This window comes from Sceloporus undulatus, chromosome 2 (genome assembly GCF_019175285.1).
Source record: "Sceloporus undulatus isolate JIND9_A2432 ecotype Alabama chromosome 2, SceUnd_v1.1, whole genome shotgun sequence".
NCBI lineage: Eukaryota > Metazoa > Chordata > Lepidosauria > Squamata > Phrynosomatidae > Sceloporus > Sceloporus undulatus.
This window is the reverse complement of record NC_056523.1, coordinates 87,335,956-87,356,606: the sequence shown is the minus strand read 5'-3', so window position 1 is coordinate 87,356,606 and position 20,651 is coordinate 87,335,956. Positions and strand designations below refer to the sequence as shown.

Below are 20,651 nucleotides of genomic sequence, written 5' to 3'. Positions count from 1 at the left end.
AAAAGTTAAGTTCAGATGAAGACGTCACAGGGGTTGATGGTTGATGGTTGTTTTTTGAGGTGCAAGATGTCTTAATGGGATTCAACTATTACCTTTTGTAACTCTTTTAGCTCACAGCTCAAACGCTGTCGATTTCTCCATCCCCAACTTTCATTGTCACCTTTAATCATTTTCTGCTTTGGGACTTCCTTCCAGGAAAGCCTGCGGAGGCTGGAGCTTGGCTCAGGTGGCCTTTATGGCACAAAGGGATCTTGCAGCACCTTTGAGACACTAATAGAAAGAAGTGAGTCGCATCAGTTTTCGTAGACGTGAGTCTATTTACTCAGATCCATGTGCCATGCCTCATGCATCTGAGGAAGTAGCCTGAAGAAGCCTTTATGAAAGCTCATGCTGCCAGCGTCTTTCAGCCAGTCTCCCTGACTGCTGCCATGGCCCTTGGCTCCCTCTTAAGGCCAGCGGGAGCTGCCACTGCCAGGGCCCCCTTCTTTCCTTCTTGTTCCCCCTCTGACTGGAAGGCCCTTCCACAGCGCCCTGGGCCCTTACTCTCCACAGCCTGGCTTTAGGAAGAAGGACTACCTCCCCCTCCACCAGGCAGCGTGGCCTCGTGGCTCAGAGACTCTGCTCCGGCCTTGGGCGAGTCACACTCTCTCGGCCTCCTCAGAGGCGGCCCTGGCTGGGAGTGTGGCTGGAGAAGGAAGGAGAGGCACTGGGGGGGGAGGAGGAGGAAGAGAGTCAATGATTCGGAGTCAGGGAAAGGGCGGGTCACACTCTCTCAGCCTCAGGCACCGGGCTCTCCCCACCCTGGGATTGCTCTGGGGAGGCCTAGGCTGCACAGCCTCCTCCTGAGTCTCCCTCCTTCTTCCTTGCCGAAGGGGGAGGCGGAGGGAGGGCAGTACCATTCCGTGTGAGAGGGGAGGGGAGGGGCTGTGGCTGTGGCTGGCGGGGTGGGCGTGGCAACCCCCTCTCTCTCTCGCCCCTCCCCCTCTGCTGGCGGAGGGAGTGGGCGTGGCCTCCGGAGCGGAAGTGGCTGACGGCGGGGCGCCTGCTCCTCGCCCGGCGCTCTCTGCCTCTGCCTGTGCCTCCGCTGTCTCACTGTCTGCCAGGGAAGACGCCTGTCCCTCTCCGGCGCCTCGGATGCGGCGGAAGCAGAAGCGGCTGCTGCAGGCGGTGGGGCTGGCGCTGGCCGTCCTCGTCTTCATCCCCAACGTCGGGCTCTGGTCCCTCTACAGGGAGAGGGCGCCCGGGGACCCAGCAGCAGCGGCGGCGGCAAAAGGAGGCAGCAGGGATGGACGAGGACAAGAGGCGCAGGTCAGGCAGGGCGCCTCCCTCCCTCCCTCCCTTCCGTTAATGTTAATGTGTCATATTGAATATTAAAATGACAAACGATGCTTGATACACTAATATTTAATCTAACATTTTGACATTAACATGAATGTAAACATTAAACTTCAAATATTGCCCATTGGTTTAATATTTAACCTTAGAGACTGACTTTAAACATCGATGTCAATATCTAATATCAAACATTATTTGTTATTATTTTAATATTTAATATTAGAGATTAAATGTAATATTAAAGTAAACATTAAATATCAGGCATCACTTATTATTTTAGGAATATTTAATTAGATATTTAATTATTCAATTACATGTTTGAGATTTAATGTTTACATTAATATGTAATGCTAATGCGTAATGTCAAATATTACAATAATCATCATAATAGCAAATAATATTTCATATTTGGTACTTTATTTAGCATTACATTTAACATTAAGTATGATTTAGCGTCCTCTTCCCAGCCCCTTTCCTTACAGCTTTTCCTGAGGCTGAAAGGCTGCTGAGTGTCCTCCTTTTCCCGGACCTGTCCTCCTTCCTGTCCAGGAGGAATCACCCCAATGTCCTCCATTTTTTAGCTTCTTCTTCTTCTTCTCCTGTTCGCTCCCCATTGTTTCTTGAAGTCTTCCTTTTTTCCAGGACCTGTCCAACATTACAGTCTTTCTATGCTCTCCCTCTTGAGCATGGCTAAGAAGCATGCATTTATGTTTATACCAAGTGTTTTGCGTCTTATTATTATTATTATTATTATTATTTTGTAGCTGTTCTTTTGGTCACGTCCTCCATTTTTCTTGAACAGGTCCTCCTTTTCCAAGGCATGTCCTCCATTCAAGTCTCCTGTCCAGGAAGAATCCCCCAAATGTCCTCCTCCCTTTTGAGTGTGACTAAGAAGCATGGATGTATACTTGTATTTACGCCAAGTGTTTTTATATTTATACTGAGTGTTTTTATATTCATACTGACTGTTTTGGGGATGTGGCCTCAGTCTTTTGCTCGTGTCGTCGTCCTTCGCGGTGCTTTGCTTGCCTCCGGTAAGGAGCAGCCTTGCCTTCCAGGAAGATAAAGGGAGGGATGCCATTCACAGAGAAGGTGTCTGTCTGACTGGGATGAAAACCGAGGGTTGCCGCCTTCAAATCGTCTGTGGACCACTTTGTCCTCAGAATGCCTTTTATATTGCTTGTTAGTTCATTGCGTGCGTGCCTCCAAGTCACCTCATGCATCTTACAGTGTTTTCTTAGGCATCAAACACAGAGAGGTGGAGTCAAAGGTTTTCATGGCTGGCATCCATAGCTTTCTGTGGGCTTTCTTGGCAATGTGGACATGTTCTAGAAGAGTTTTTCCTTACATTTCGCCAGCAGCTGTGGCAGGCATTCTCTGAAGATGCCAGACATAGATGCTGGTGAAACGTCAGGAGTAAACTTCTAAAACATGGCCACATAGCCAGAAAAACCCACAAAAAACTACACAGAGGTGGATTTGCCATTTCTTGATGGTGTTAACTTAATGGGCATCCCTATGAATTCCTATCAATTTCACAAAGTTTTCTTAGAAGTGGAAAGACTCCTCAGACAGATAGTGACCCCTTGTATTTGTTGAGAAGCTGCAGCATGAAATGCATAGATATAGGATGGGGGACACCCGGCTGAATGAGACTACGTTGAAAGGGATCTAGGAGTCCAAGTAGACCACAAGTTGAACATGAGTGAACAGTGTGATGCGGCAGCTAAAAAGACCAATGCAATTTTAGGCTGCATCATTAGAATTATAGTGTCGACATCAAGGGCAGTAATAGTGCCACTCTATTCTGCTCTGGTCAGACCCCACCTGGAATACTGTGTCCACTTCTGGGCACCACAATTTCATAGAATCATAGAATCGTAGAGTTGGAAGAGACCACAGGGGCCATCCAGTCCAACCCCCTGCCATGCAGGAGATCACAATCAAAGCATCCCCGACAGATGACCATCCAGCCTCCATTTGAAGACCTCCAAGGAGGGAGACTCCACTACACTGAGGGAGTTTGTTCCACTGTCGAACAGCCCTTACTGTCAGGAAGTTCCTCCTAATGTTGAGGTGGAATCTCTTTTCCTGGCGCTTGCATCCATTGCTCCGAGTCCTAGTCTCTGGAGCAACAGAAAACAAACTTGCTCCCTCCTCAATATGACATCCCTGCAAATATTTAAATAGGGTTATCATATCACCTCTTAACCTTCTTTCCTCCAGGCTAAACATCCCCAGCTCCCTAAGTCATTCCTCATAGGGCATGGTTTCCAGACACTTCACCATTTTAGTCATCCTCCTTTGGACACGCTCCAGTTTCTCTGTGTCCTTTCTGAATTGTGGTGTCCAGAACTGGACACAATATTCCAGGTGGGGCCTGACCAAAGCAGAATAGAGTGGCACTATTACTGCCCTTGATCTAGATATACTTCTATTCGTGAAGTAAAGCCAGAGAGAGAGAGAGATACACTTCTATTGATGCACCTTAAAATTGCATTGGCCTTGTTAGCTGCCGCATCGCACTGTTGACTCATGTTCAACTTGTGGTCTACTTGAACTCCTAGATCCCTTTCACATCTAGTCTCATTCAGCCAGGTGTCCCCCATCCTATATCTGTGCATTTTATTTTTCCGCCCTAAGTGCAGTACCTTACATTTCTCCGTATTGAATTCAATTTTGTTAGCTTTGGCCCAGCTTTCTAGTCTATTCAGGTCCTTTTGAGTTTTGGTCCTGTCCTCTGAGGTATTAGCTATTCCCCCTAATTTGGTGTCATCTGCAAATTTGATAAGTATGTCCTCAATTTTGTCCTCCAAGTAATTGATAAAGATGTTGAATAGCACTGGGCCCAGGACAGAGCCCTGTGGGACTCCACTGGTCACTTCTCTCCAGGATTTAAGAAGGATGTTAAGAAACTGGAGCGTGTCCAAAGGAGGGCGACTAAAATGGTGAAGAGCCTGGAAACCATGTCCTATGAAGAATGGCTTAGGGAGCTGGGAATGTTTAGCCTGGAGAAGAAAAAGTTAAGAGGTGATATGATAGCCCTGTTTAAATACTTGAAGGGATGTCATATTGAGGAGGGAGCAAGCATGTTTTCTGCTCTAGAGACTAGACAGTGGTCCCCAAACTGTGCTCTTTAAGGGATTTTGGACTTCAGCTACCAGAGTCCCAGACTGTTGGCCAACATAGCTGAGGCTTCTGGGAACTGAATTCCAAAAAATCTTACAGGGCACAGCTTGGGGACCACTAGACTAAAACATGGAGCAACGAATGTAAGCTTATAGGAAAAGAGATTCCATTAAGGAGGAACTTCCTGACAGTAAGATCTGTTTTGATAGTGGAACACACTCTCTCAGAGAGTGGTTGAGTCTCCCACCTTGGAAGTTTTTAAACAGAGGCTGGATGGCCATCTGTCGGGTATGCTTTGATTGAGAGTTCCTGCATGGCAGGAAGTTGGACTGGATGGCCCTTGGAGTCTCATCCAACTCTATGATTCTATGAATTTCATAGAGTTTTCTTAGTCAAGGAATACTCAGAGGTAGTTTTGCCAGTTCCTTCCTCTGAGATACAGCATACAGCAGGTTGTAATCATTTCTGGTCTCCCACCCAAGTACTAACCAGAACCAACCCTGCTTATCTTCCAAAATCAGACAGGTACCTTTTGGGTATTTAGACCCATGTTGTTATACCAGCCACGTACCAAACACCCATGAAGTGAGAGGTGGCTTTTGCCACCTGTTGCTTTAAGCGTGTGGGACCTTTGCTTATCCCTCCGATCACCCCCATCCTAATCCCTGGGTTGGCTGACTCTGTGCCAAAGGTATTCCCTCCCATCCACCCATCTGGGCCATGCTTTGAGGGTCAATGTCACGTTCCATTAGATAGGATTTGTTACCTTAGTGGTCTGCTGATTGTGTGTACTTTATTCCTAGAAGTAAAACGCTCAGAGCTGGAGATAGTGTATGTACAATACTTGTTCTTTTTTCTGCAGTTTCATTTTCTAATAAAATGGACTCATAGGATGATCTTGCCTATGGACAAGATATCTAGATTACCTCTGGTGTCTCTATGAAGAGTTCCTAGATTTTTCTTTTCTATTAATATAAGGTTGGCATCTTTGCTATTTTTGTACTCTTATCATTAAGAGTAACTAGAATCAAAAGAGGTAGAATTCAGAGGAAGAGCCGTGTTAGTTTGTAGAATCAGAGATGTAGAGGGATCTTGTAGCACCTTTGAGACTGACTGAAAGAAATTGGCAGCATGAGCTTTCCTAGACTAAAGTCTACTTCCTTTTGACCAAACGCATCTGAGGAAGTAGACTTTAGTCTACGAAAGCTCATGTTGCCAACTTATTTTTTTCAGTCTCAAAGGTGTTACAAGATCTCTGCATCTTGGAATCAGTCACACACTCTCAGCCCCAGAAAATCCCATGTTAGGTTTGCTTTAGGGTTTCCACAAGTCAGAAATGACTTGAACGCACACAACAACAACAACAAAGAATCAGAAGAGCTTCTTAGCTGTTACACTGTTATTGTTCAGGTCACCTGAGAGCTAAAAATATAAGGTTGCAATGCTTCACATATCTAACATGGAAGCATTTTAAAAAAATTATGTTGTAATTTTTTAGTCAGATGCCACAAAATTTGGTTGTAAATTCAAGGAAAATTTCATTAATATGAATGGAGCTTATCTCTGAATAAGCTTATATTACTTTGGGGGGGGGGTTGTTTACACATTTATCGCCTGCAAGTCTTCTGGCTATAGGAGCATGAAAATATTACTGGGGTATACTCATCTCGGAGTTCTTAAACCACATAAGTCTCTTAATTTATGGGAGGTTTTATCCCCCTCCAAAAGGAAATAGCTCGGTAAATACCTTGATTATGCATGATGCAGCTGTGGTAATTGTATCATACTTCTTTCCTGAAGGTAATGAGGGGGGCAAGCCTTTTTATTGAAGATAAAATGTCAGGAAACACAAATATGCAGGGAGTACTGAAAATAATTAATGTTAGTAGTATACATGAGTACTGAGCTTCTTGTGCCTTAATTTCAGTGTCCTAACTATCACCTCATGCGTAGGCTTTTCCCCTTTTCTATTTTCATGTTTTGTTTCGCTTGCAGCTTCTCACACATCCACAAATAATAATCTGAAAAGTGCATAATTAGGAACTACATAATCTAAAGCCCACAGACTAACAGGCTGAGTTCTCATTCTGGGCAAAGGATAACCTGTCGGAGAGTATGCAAAGGGACCTTATAGCACCTTTGAGAGTACTCTGAATGATTGTCTTCAGGCAGTGAATTCTGCCGTGAATATGGAGGGCCGACTGTACATGCAATATATGCAATACTATAGTAATATACATACAATAGTACCTTCATTTAGTGGTGACATATAAACAAAGAGTGATGGTATTTAACTACCGGTACTAAAGAATGACAAAATTTAGTGCTTCTGTGTTGCAGCATTACTTTATTACTAGCACAGCTGAGCGCAGTCAGAACATACTTAGAATGAATAATGTATCTTCAGCTTTTTTTCTCATTAAGAAAGCATTTGTTAAATTACTGTTGCAAAGCTGTGACTAACCTAGTATGTCTCTCTTTAAAAAAAAAAAGCCCAATTCCACAGATCTACAGTTTCCAAAAATAAAGATTTGTGGCTCATTCTAATAAAGGTTCATGTGAACTAAACAGTGTGAAGAATTAATATTGGTATATTTTTCATTATTATAGCACCTGGTAATGAATGCAAATTGAGTTCTCAGTAATATCCCAGAATTAGTTCTAGTCATTTTCTGGATGTGTTAACATTCCCCCACAAGATTGTCTACAATAAAATTAAGTGTTTTTTCTTTTCTTTCTCTTTTTGGGATGGTAGTGGTGGTGGTATACTTCTCATTTAGACTGAGCATTCTCTTCTCTGATGTGGATTAAACTGTCTACCTACAGGTTAGACTAGATTGTGTGGTGGGTTGATTCTTTTTCTTTCTTTCTTTCTTTCTTTGTTTGTTTGTTTGATAAAATTACCAGCTTGGTAGATGAAGGGAATGCTGTGGATATAGTATATCTTGACTTCAGGCAGGCCTTTGACAAGGTTTCCCATGACATTCTTGCAAACAAGCTTGTAAAATGTGGGCTTGACAAAGTAACTGTTACATGGATTAGTAATTGGTTGACTGGCTGAACCCAAAGGGTGCTCAACAATGGCTCCTTTTCATCCTGGAGAGAAGTGACCAGTGGGGTCCCACAGAGCTCTGTCCTGGGACCAGTGCTATTCAACATCTTTATCAATGACTTGGATGACAGAATTGGGGGCATACTTATCAAATTTGCAGATGACACCAAACTAGGAGGAATAGCTAATATTCCAGAGGACAGGACCAAAATTCAAAACGACCTGAATAGACTGGGCCAAAGCTAACAAAATGAAATTCAACATGGAGAAATTTAAGGTACTGCACTTAGGGCGGAAAAATAAAATGCACAGATATAGGATGGGGAACACCTCAAAATTAGGAGGAACTTCCTAACAGTAAGGGCTGTTCAACAGTGGAACAAACTCCCTCGGAGTGTAGTGGAGTCTCCTTCTATGGAAGTCTTTAAACAGAGGCTGGATGGTCATTTGTCTGGGATGCTTTGATTGAGAGTTCCTGCATGGCAGGGGGTTGGACTGGATGGAGCTTGTGGTCTCTTCCAACTCTACAATTCTATTATTATTATTATTATTATTATTATCATTATTATTATTATGCTTTATTTATATAGCCCTGTAGATTTAAGTCAATACAATTAAAATCATTTATCTGAACCATGATATAAATTAGCGAGAAAAAGGGATCAGTTAAAATAATAGAATCATAGTTAAAATCATTGATTTAAGTCAAGTCGCCTATGTATACTTCATATTGCCTAAATGGTATACATCTGGCTGCTTACCTATAAATTTGCAGCTAATTACTGTTATTTCATTCTTCCAGCCAGGTCTTACTACATTACATTTTGCATTCCTTCTGTCATTGCTGATAAAATAATGTGAGGAGTGCAAGGATCTTCCTTATAACCAGCAATTATGCTGTGAGAGCATGCGAGTTTTATGTATACGAACGTAGGAACCTATGCAATGGATTGTTTTGCGTTTTGCCTTTCAGGTTTCATTCTACACTTAAACAAAGTAAAAAGCAAATATCCACAGTTCATAGGTTGGTCCAGTGTATTTCTTTCCATAAGGAGAAAATAGAGTGTCCATATTTCACAGATAGTGTCAATATTTATATTAGAGAAGTGATCAACTTGGTTCTCGCTTCCATAGAAAATGAAAGTGTCCTTTAAATCAGTGTACCTGGTAGAGATGAATTGTGTTTGAATCCCATTTAATTTTGAAAAGCCAGTTCAGTTTTTAATCCTTTTTGATGCTTTCAAGATGTTCAGTGACTGTAGACAACAGCAGTGTATATGTAGTCTAAACATTTAGATGAAACCTACGTTTAATGCAACCCATATATTTTTATAAGACATTGGCTTGAATTCTAAGATAACTAAAGAAAGTTAGGACAGAATGATTTCCTAGTCTACCTTCCCTGGTTGAAGGTGGCTTTCTGGTCAACTTGTGGTGGGCAATAAAGGGCTGCTGGGTGAGGAGAGAATATTCCAAGACTTTCCAGGAAGAGGAGGAGAACCTACAATCATAGAATTATAGACTTGGAAGAGACCACAAGGACCATCCAGTCCAACCCCCTGCCATGCAGGAAATCTCAATCAAAGCATCCCCAACAGATGGCCATCCAGCCTCTGTTTGAAGACATCCAAGGAAGGAGACTCTACCACGCTCCAAGGGAGTGTGTTCCATTGTCAAACAGCCCTTACTGTCAGGAAGTTCTTCCTAATGTTGAGATGGAATCTCTTTTCCTGGAGCTTGCATCCATTGTTTTGGGTCCTAGTCTCTGGAGCAGCAGAAAACAAGCTTGCTCCCTCCTCAATATGGCATCCCTTTAAGTATTTAAACAAGGCTATCATATCACCTTTTAACCTTCTCTTTTCCAGGCTAAACATCCCCAGCTCCCTAAGTCGTCCCTCGTAGGGCATGGTTTTCTGTCCTTCTATGAACTTCCTTAGGCTAGACTATTTTGGGATTTTAGCTGTTACAAATATTCTTTTAAAAATGAAATAAACTAGGACATGGTTGTTCCTCATGTCCTAATGGTGTCTGTCTGCATGGCAGGATCTCCCTCAGATATAATGGACAGTTTTTCTCAGATAGGAAAAAAGGTAGTATAGGGATCACAGGCTGTCTCCATCCAACTTCCTTATTTGCTCAGGAAAAAATTGTGATTATTAAAATCACCTGAGGAAGGAGTTGTGCACCTGGATGTTTAAGTCAATGCTTTTTATTCACTCTACAACTTCACCTCCTTAAACAAGATTTATTTCTTTGAGAAGAAGTAGGTAATACTGGATACAATTGATAAAGGACCTTATTGAAACTGACATCCCAGTTTCTTGAGAGTATGAAATGCTTCTGAAAGTAGTGTCCTACTTTGACTCCAAGTTGTTATTAAATGCCTTGTTTAGGCTGTAGAGCAATTGTTCACAACTTATTTGTGTGACGCTTCATCAAGAAATGCATATGATGAAGCAGTCTCTTGCCACAATCATCAAGTTAGTTCCTTGGTTTGTTTTTTTATTACTGATATTCTTCTGGAAGATAATTAAAAATACCCATGAACATAATTTTGAAAAATGTCATGAGTCAGTGTGGTGTAGTGGTTTGAGTGCTGGACTCTGGAGAACAGGGTTTGAATCCCTTCTCAGCTATGGAAACCCACTGAGTGATCTTGGACAAGTCACCCTCTTGCAGCCTGAGAGGAACACAAAGGCAAACTCCCACTAAACAAATCTTGCCAAGAAAATCCTTGGCAAGGATCACCATAAGTTGGAAATGACTTGAAGGCACATAACAATACTGTATATACAATGTGTCACCTGTTTGCCTAAATAGAAAATATTTTAATTGATGTACTGACCCATGCTTTTCCATGTGCCAAGTTTTCTCAAGAATTAACAATTTTTAGAATAAAAAATAGCAAGAATCAATACTAGAGAGAATGGAATACAGTGCTACTAGTAGAATGCATAGGTCCCAAATATACGAATGAATATGAACGATTATATGGGAAAAGAATGATCAAACCACTTAGCTATTTTATCTGTCAACACAAATTTGCAAGAGAAATCGACTGTGTATTTTAGACATGTAGAAAATGTAACTTCAACTTAAAATAAAAGCTTACTTTTCATGAATAGTCTAGATGTTCTGCATGAAACTGAATTATGATGATAATAATAATAATAATAATAATTTATTTATATACAGCCTTTCCAATAAGATCAAAGCAGTATGCTTTTTGTGGGAAAGGATAAACATTTAAACTTGGTTCTTCAAGAGTGTTCTTACTGAACAGCACAATCCAGGAATGCCAAAAAGGGCAGGAAGGATAAGGGAGGTGGAAGGAAAACTCTGGCGTGGAACAGACAGGCAAAATAAAAAATATCCAACCACTTTGAAAGCAGAGTGTTTAGATGACGCACACCTCCAAAGAGGGCAGATAGTTCACCTTAGTTCGGAAGATGCGCGTCTTCACCCCTGTATATAAACGCTGTCTCATAAGTGCGGAGCTGCAGCAAAGCAAAGAAATGAAAGGGCGCCAACTCCAATGGAAGAAATTACAATATACAGTGGTGCCTCGGGTTACGAAATTAATTCGTTCCGCGGCCGCTTTCGTAACCCGAAAAGCCTTCGTAAGCCGAATTGCCATAGGCGCTAATGGGGGAAAAGCCGCGTTTCGTGCGAAAAAGCCGAAAAAAGCACCAAAAATTTTCTTCGTAACCCGAAAAAACATTCGTAACCCGGAACAATTATTTCCAATGGGATTTTTTTCGTATCCCGGAAATTTCGTAACCTGGGTATTTCGTATCCCGAGGTACCACTGTACACAGACCAGACAATCTAACAGGGGTGCATGGGGTGAAGGGGCCTCCACAATTGTGCTTTGCCAATATATCACTTGCACACGGATGCACCGATGCCCTGTACAGGTAGAACATCGCACATGTGACTGTGTGGCCGATCAGAGGGACAGCCATGCAATAGGATGACATCTGGATGGGCATAGGAGGTACTTAGTGGTGTATTTGTGCAATGATGGGGAGGCAACAAAAAGATTACTCAGCAGCGTGGCTTGACACCACACTGTGTGGTCAGGCCATGCAAACTCAGCCTGCCTTGGCAGTGGGCCACATGGGCAGCGGGGTTTCAACCTGTTTTGAGAAAAAGCAGGATCAAGCAACTTTTTCTGCCCTGTCTGCTCTGGCCCTCTGTAAGAAGAAAAAGTCTTGTGAAACAGCAAAGGTTACCTTGTGCAACACTATGGCCATATTTGAAGGTAATTGACTGATCATTGCTTATCCATTCAGCAACTAAAGGGAGATGGTACTTCAGATATAGCAGGCATTGGGTACAGAAAATGTAGCCCGAGAAAAATGGAGCATTTGTACACCAGAATTTCACTAAATACTCTGAAATTTCTGAAACTGTCCAGAATAGTAATGTGCATGTAGAAATAATATTGATAATGTGTACTTTACTCTGAAATCCAAGTTTAAGAATTCCTTCATTTAATACAAAGTAAGGTAGCAAGTATTCTTGCTATATAGACAAAGGAGATGATTAAATGTGCTAAAACTGCGTAATGAGCCTCTCAGATTTCTAATGGAATTTATTGAGTAGATTATTTAAATTTAAATCTTTTAAATAGAGCATAACTAGAATAAAAGCCATCCTACAATAAGCTATTCTAAGCTTTGACAGAGTATTTTATCGTGCTCAGAAGTAGTGCAATAAGTATACTTTGAATAAATAGACTCTTGGCTTTTACAGTTGATTGCCATATGGAACAACTCACAGGTACATTTGAACCCCCACTAGATCTCATGGCATGTAGTAATGTGTTTCTAAATGACACACCAGATGATTCTTAGAGTTCAACGTCTTCTGCTCATTTTTGATTACACATCATGATGGGTGCTGGCAATTTCCTGTTATCTGTTTAATACTAAAAAAAATGTTTCCTGCCAGCTTTTCAAAATGTTAATTTCTAAAAAGTTGACAAGAGAATAAAGCTGATGGCTTTTGATAGTTGACTACCATTTAACAGACTAACTTAAAGTATTATTGAGTATACGCAGTGCATGTGTTAACATTAGCTGTGATTCAAAACTATGGGATTTACATGAGACTCTTGATTAGATTTTGATTGGACTTTAGAAAGAACCTCTTGATAGTAGGAGTGTTTCAGCAATGGAGGCAATTGCCTAAAGAGGTGATGGGATCTTTATCCCTGGACATCTTCAAAATGAGGCTGGACAACCAACTGATAGGTATGCTTTAGTAGAGATCCCACATTGAGCAAGGTTGGCCATGAGGCTCCTTTCAACTCTGTAATGCTATGCTTCTATCCACGTCATACTATTTATCTGATGTTTTCCCCTCTGAATAACATTTTACAGTAATAGGCCTTCATCATTATGGCTGTGATAATAACATGTATGGCTGGCTGCCATTGTTTGTGTGTTCATTATTTATTACAAGGTAGGGCTGGAGTTTTACTGCTTGTGAACTATGCATAGTCATACTGAAGTCAATTCCTCAGTAAGATTATCTGTGAAATGAGCTTATCCTTCAGTTACTGGAGGCTTTCATTGCAGTGCTTGTATAACGAAAACTGAAGCAGCTAGCACTTAGGTGGTGTCGTCGTTCTTCTCAGTGTGTTGACAGTACAGTATTAATATATTACTTTTACCAGGGTTTGTTTTGTTTACAAAAATACATTTTTAAAAACCCAAGAAAATTGTGTGCTACCTCTTCTTCTGGAGTGCTGGCTCTGTGCCACAATTGGTCAGGGCTGGCAGAGTTTCCAAGCCAACGGGAGCCCTATCTCTTTCTGGCCTAAGGTGAGTGGCTCTGGGCATCCCTCCATCCTACCCTGGCTGTGTCCCCCTGATGTGACCAAGGCCAGAGTCTGAGATGCAGTGATCCCAGTCACTTGTGCCAGAACTGGAAAGTGAAGCCAGGATGGCCAATTAAATTCTACCAACCCTTGGGAAAGGTAGTGTGTGAAAGATATACATTCCACCTCAAGAACATTTTTCTCTTGATATTACCATAGTGCAAGAGGTAGGGGCAGTATGAGCAGCAACATGGGGCTTTATCATTTGGAGCACAATTTTTAATTCATATTTACTCAGAACCTTGTTATTAGAGTTCTATGGCTTAAAACTAGTGGTGTGGCTGATGTTTATCTAGATGGAACAAACATTTGGTTTTTGAATTTGTTCATAAATACTATGAATATATGCTTTTGGCCATTTCAAATTCATTCCTTTGTTTTCTTCACAGCAGTGTCTGTGTCTGTCTGCCTCTCTGTCTTAATTAGAAGGCAGAACACCAAGCAAAATTCTACATTGTACTGGTGGAACAGAAAAATCACAGACCTTTTGGATACTAAAATTTAATTTTTCTAGTTGATGATACTTGCTTTCAAGCCATTTCTAATTTATGCTGACTCTAAGCAGGACCTATCATGAGGTTTTCTCAGCAAGATTTGTTGAGAGAGTATGCCATTTCTTCCTCTGAGGCTAAGTGAGTGCATCTTGCCCAAAGAAACACTTTTGGTTTCCATGGTCCAGTGGGGATTTTGAACCTTGGTCTTCCAGAGTCCTGGTTCAGTACTCAAACCACGATATCATACTGTCTCTTTAAACTTATTATTTAATCTTTTTTTAAAATCCTATTATGCTAATTCTCACATTTTGTCTGAAATTACCGTTGTATGGAAGCTTTCCTATCTTTTTGACTTTTTACTCAAAACAATTGGAATTCTGCAGTGTGTGTACATATGTACACTTTCCTCTTTATCTCTTTTGGTTTATGAAGTAGCAATCCATTATTGAAAGGGGATCTTTTAAACCTGTGTCGGAAAATGCCTAAACTCCTTTTGCTGAAACTGCAACACAGACCTTTACTGAAATGCAGACTATTTCAAACATATGATTTTGATTATTGTTTTATTCTTTTCAAAAACAGCTACAACATATTGCTTTACTTTCCTGGTTTATTATAATCAACTGCAGATGTTTTAAACATCAGTATTTAATGGACTTTGACAATATCTAAAAACCAGCTGTTTGGCAGCTTCTGAATGGGTTATAAATATATTCTCAGATATGAGTTGAAATAAGGTCTTATGAATAAAACTCAGGAATTATACATACTCCTTTCTTGTTAATTAGGTACTGAAAAACATTTTTATATTATGCAGAACAGTTATCCTGATGATTTTGAATCAAATGCCTGCCCTTTTTTCTGACAGAGAAGATAAGCTGCTGATTTTCTATGTTTTTAAGATGTGTTCATAATCTACAGTATTTTCAGTCCCTATCATTTCCTAAAACTCTACAGTCCCAGTAAGGACTGGGATTCTTATTACAGTCTGCCCACCCCAATCACAGACTTGCCATCCACGGATTTGAGCTTCCGCAGATGGCAAACCCTGGCTTTTTAAATGGACACATGTTCATGTTGCCGTGCATGCATGTGTGCACGTGCCCATTGAAAACAATGGGATTTGAGCATCCGTGTTTTTTGCTATCTGCGATGGGGGGAGGGTGGAACGGATCCTTCGCAGATAGCAAGGAACGAATGTATTTTACTTTCAATAAATTATACCTGTGCTGGATGGAAGAAGTGGTTCTTTTTGCATTGCTGCAACATTATCAAAATAAAGGTCATTCTACATTTTTTGCTTTGATCAAAAATCTTCTATCATCAGATGTTTATTGTTTCCAGCCCTCCAGATATTATTGGACTGCATCGGTCCACCAGCCTCAGTCTGCAGAACCTGTAAGAAAGGAATTGTGAGAACTGCAGTCCAGCAATATTTGGAGAGCCACAAGTTGCCCATCTCTAATCCAAAGAATCCACGTTATTCTATATAACAGATTTTTTGTATAAATATAGTGATTAAATAAAATGAATTAGTAGGCAAGATTTCGAATGTTAGTGTTGGCTTGACTGCTGCTTGTAAATTTAACACAGAGCTCATGAAGTTCTTGTGGGACCAGGTCCCGTGGTATCTAAGCAAGTGCTGATGAAAATGAGAGAATGCTCCTACCCCACATCTATTCTGGGAGCAATATTACAGGGGCCAATAATATCACCCACAACATCAGAGGTGCATTAACTTGCTCTTCTTCCATTGTCATTCTATGGCAGCAATGCTAACATAACTACCCTAAAAGCACTAGATACCATCTGGTCTTGGAAGCTAAGCAGGGTTGTCCCTGCTTAGTACCTAGACAGGAGTCTGCCAGTGAATGCCAGGTTTGTGGTGATTAACTGCCCTCATATCAGCCACAACTCATGGCGACCCTGTGAAGGAGACATCTCCAATACCCCCCCTGTCCTCCACTGCTCTACTGTTCCTGCACATCCATGCCTGTGACCTCTCTGATTGAGTCTGTCCATCTGGCTTGTGATCTTCCCCTCTTTCTGCTGCTCTGTACTTCTCCTAGCATTATTGACTTTTCTGATAGTCATATTTTTACCAGGTGCTGTAGTCTGTATTTCAAAGGAGGGAACTGACAAAACCAGCTCTGAGGAGCCATTGCTTAAGAAAAGTTGAAACTTGAAAGCATATTTACACACACACCAGCAATGCTCCTCTACACTGCATTGGAGAAAAAGGTCAGTCTCTACGCAGGAGGATTAATGGACACAAATGTAACATTTGCAATGGCAGTACCCATAAACCAATTGCAGAACACTTCAACTCTGCTGGACATACAATAAGGGATTTATATGTTGTGGTCCTTGAACAAAAAAATTACAAAGAGGACTAGAAAGAGAAACAGCTGAATACAAGAGTCCTTGCTACTGCATATACAGTCGGCCCTCCTTATACGCGGATTTGCCATGCGTGGATTTGAGCATATGCGCATGGCAAATCAGGGAAAATTGTCCCTCTTCTCCCCTCCTCTTTCCCTCCCTCCCTATCCAACTATCTACCTACCCTCCTTCCCTTCCCCTCCCTCCCCCTTCCCGTCGCTGCTTACCTGCTCTGTTGCCGCACCGCCACCTCCTGCATCCTCGCCGCCTCCTCCTCCTCCACTGCAGTTCAAGGGCCAGGTGCTGCTCGTGAAGGCCAAGAGGCCTCCAGGCTGCACCCGGCTCTTTCGCGGTGGTGACGGCAAGGAGGACAAAGCTTGGCCTCGTCCTCCTCGCCGCCGCTGCCATACAAGGGCCAACTGCAGCCTGGAGAGGGACTTTTGTCCCCAATGGCGGATCGCATGCATGCACGCCGCCATTGGGAACAAATAGGACTTGAGCATATGCGGATTTTGGTATACGCGGGGGGGTCTGGAACGGATCCCCCGCGTATACCAAGGGCCCACTGTATAACCAAAGGAAAATTTTCTTTTGAACCCAGGGAAACTAACTTTTAGTTAACAGGTATATTCTTTTCACATATCTACTGACCACTGTAAAGATCTGAAAAGACCTGTCTCACTTTGCCCAAGCTTTTGCGAATTTAGGATAAGAGACATGATTTGCATCTTTCTTGATCCTATTACTTTACATTCTATCTCACTCCCACAACTGTATAAATATGATTTGTATCTGAGACCTTCATATCACTCTGTACTGTATCTGAATAAGTAAGTAATTTTAGTATTAAAGGTGCTGTCACATTACTTTTTTTTTCTCCTCCTCCCTTCCTCCTTTCCTCCTACTTAAGTTACTTTTTTGGCAGAGTGCTATGGGAAAACTATTCTAAAAATTAGATTGCTGTGCCTCTCTGTAGTATTATATTTACCTTGGTGCATTTACAAATGGGAACAATATGAAAAATAGATGTCCCTATTCAACTTGTATCTAGCAGCAATTCTCATATTTATAGCTTTTATTATTACTTTATTGTGGCTGGAATCCAAGCCAACATGTATCGTTGATCCACACGTGCACATAGATTTTAAAAATTATTTCCATCAAGCTTAAGACTTTTCTCAAGGTTAGGACCCTCTAAAATAACCCACAAGGCAGAAGTGGGCAACTTGGGTGGCTCTAGGGGTGGCAAACTGGCAAAAATGCCCAAATAAATTAACATCAGGGGTGGAAGTCTATTGGCATTTTATAATGTTAAACAGTTTAAGAAATCCCTGTGACATATTGGAAAGGCTGCTGCTGCTGCTGCTGCTGCTGCTGCTGCTGCTGCTGGAGGTTTCTGCAAGAGGCCATTCACCTCTTTGTTTTTCTTTTTTTTTGGGGGGGGGGGCAGAAAAACAGGATGTCAAGCAGAGTTGAGGGGGTTGAGTCAATGGCTGTGAAAACAGTTTGGTAGACCCATGCTACCTCAGCACTGCACTTTGCCCACCCCTGTCATAAAGCTTAAAGGTCCACCATTAGTAGGGTTACCCGCTCCTCCTGTAGAGGGGCAGAGTGGAAACACTTTTCACCCATGTGTAAGATACGGGTTTAATCTCATCCTCTAGGTAGGATATAAACTATCCATGGCATACATTTGGATCCAACTAGATTTTTTCTTAGTTTTCAACACAACGTTAACTCACAAAGCATATCACAGAAATTAAATACAATACAAAATAAAATACAGAACACAGAGTTGCCTAAAGGTAAGGGAAAGCTCAGCTAGGGCTGTGTTCAGGAATTGTGGAAAGATGCCTGGAAGTAGCCGCCTTCCTTTGTTGCCATAATCTCAACAATGGTAGTTAAAAGTATTGGCAACTATGCTTAGAAATATCACCAAGACCTCAGGAAACAGTTGTGTGCCTTGTGATGTTTTGTGCTCATTTCAGGGAGACATGACACCTGTTTATGTTTATAGCTCAGTTTAGCCCAGTGATGTGACTTTTCCAGAAAAAGTAACACTATGACATGTCTCAGTGCTCTAAGTAATGTAGTTTGATCTAGCTAACACATTTGGTTTAAGTGTTGTATTCAAACATGTCCACAGCATCATGTAGAAATTATTTTATTGGAGTGTTTGCAATTGCATAAAGCGAATTAGCATATACCTATACTTCCCTTTTATTTAACAAAAAACAACTATACTGTACTTGAAAGAACCATTTGAAACACATACAGTACTCAGAGGTCATTTAGCCATTTTCAAGGGTTGGTAGAACATGATTTATCTTGGCTCAGCTCTTGTTTTTCATATAAGTTCTTTTAGTAGCAGTTATGTTTTGGTGAAGCAGTAGGCAGGGTTTATATTATTTTCTTATTTATTTCTCATTTTATTATGACTGGATCTCCCTCCAAAGATGCAAAGTATATCTATTTTTGTTGAGTAAACACATGTTTACAGTTGCGTAGGGGATATTTTCTGCTTCCTTAGTTGCCTCCATAGCAGCTGCTTTCTGTTGGTGTTGTTTATCAGAAAGTTAGAACTTCAGCATGACATGAATAAATACTGATTAAGCACAAAATATACTGCTTTAATATATATTTATGTACCAGAATTAACTTTTCATCAGATATAGAGGCATTTAGAAATAAACTATTCATGTATATTTATATTTCAATCATATTGTTGTTTTTTAAATAATATCTATACTAAGGATTTAGAAAGGAGTTTTGGGAAGATGTCATGAGAGGAGTTAAAAAAAAAATAAAGCCAGTGAATACCAGATACCTTTTCCAAAATTTCTTCATTAAAAATTGTTCATAACAAATAGTGTTGTTATTTAATTAGGAGAGATTAAAGAGCACTTTGAAAGTTCCATTAGGGCAACTTCAGAGAAGAAAACATTTGAACACATGTACATCCTTCAGGACCCTTCTGTTGTTGTTTGCTGCCTTCAAGTCTACTTTGACCCATGTCAACCTCATGAATGAGAGACCTCCAAGTTACCTTATCTTCAGCAGCCCTTCTCAGGTCCTGCAGACTCATGGCCCCTGAATCTATCTATCTAGAGTGCAGTATTCCTAATACCCTCCACCTTATCAAGCATTATGTTTTCTAGCAAGTTCTGTCTGCTCATTATATGGCCAAAGTAATAATAATAATAATAAAATAAAATTTTTATTTATATGCCGCCCTTCCTCCGATCAGGGCAGCTTACAACATATTAAAAATACAAACTGTTACAATAAAAACACATTAAAAATAAACCAACAGTAAAAGCCCCAAAGCCCAACCTCTTGGCCACGAAAGAGGAGGGAGGCCCACAGGATATTTACTCGGGGAATGCCTGTTGGAATAGGAAGGTTTTAAGGTCCTTCCTAAATTGGGCCAGGGTAGTGGACGAGCGGAGCTCTGTGGGCAGCGCATTCCAAAGGGCTGGGGCAGCTATGGAGAACGTCCTCCGAGTGGTGGAGACTAATCTAGCCCCAGGCACCTTCAGTAGCTGCTGCCCAGACGTTCTGAGGGATATGACTCACTTTAGTCATATCCTGGCTTGTAGAGAGAGTTCAGGCTTGATTTGCTGGAGGACCCATTTATTTGTCTTTTTTAGTTTCCTAAGTATCCACAGGACTCTTCTCCAAAACCATATCTCAAATGAGGCGATTTTCTTAGAATGTATCACATGTATCAAATAGTGTACAGTGTATCATATAGTGCACTTTTTTCCAAAATGTTGGATGGTTAATTTTTTTAGCATATTTAGTATGTTCTCAGAATATTACATGCACTAATTTTTCTGAAGTCCATAAAACAATCACCTAAAGTAGATCACTGGTAGCCTCTTATTACAGATTGGGCTACTGCATTGATAGAGCCAGGGCTGGAGAGTAGTGGTGATTTTGGGGTACTCCTTGTCCTATTCCACAGTAAGATTTTATTTCTTAATCTTACTCCTACTCTTGTAAAACCCTCTTACTCATTTACTGCTTACTCCTGCTCCCTAGCCCAGGGAAAAAGCCCCAGTTGCTTTGCAAGCCTGGTGTGTGTAAGTGTCTCTCTTTGCCTCCCAGCAGGGACGTAGTTAAGGGGGGGGGGGCAGCGGTCTGGCCCCCCCCCCTTCTGGGGGAAAAAGGGGGGTTTTTGGGGCGTCGGCTGCATGCGCCCAGCCCCAAACAAACGCTGGGGAGAGCGCCACTTGCTCTCCTCTAGGCTTCAGGAGGAGCAGAAGTGGGCCTCTCCCTGGTGTTTGTTTGGGGCTGTGCGCATGCACACGCGTGCTCCAACAAGCACCTTTTCTCTCCTCCCGGCCCTGGCAAAGCCAGGAGGAGCACA

At 41.5% G+C, this 20,651-nt stretch overlaps 1 protein-coding gene across 1 annotated transcript in view; it reads left to right on the top strand.

Moving 5' to 3' along the window:
• The first annotated feature begins 1,010 nt into the window (after positions 1-1,010).
• Positions 1,011-20,651, top strand: part of GALNT10 (polypeptide N-acetylgalactosaminyltransferase 10) — a 70,963-nt gene continuing 51,322 nt past the window's right edge. Inside the window, exon 1 of the mRNA XM_042450918.1 lies at positions 1,011-1,308. Within this exon, the coding sequence (XP_042306852.1) occupies positions 1,135-1,308 (174 nt within the window). The 5' untranslated portion in view covers positions 1,011-1,134. The remainder of the gene's footprint in view (positions 1,309-20,651) is intronic.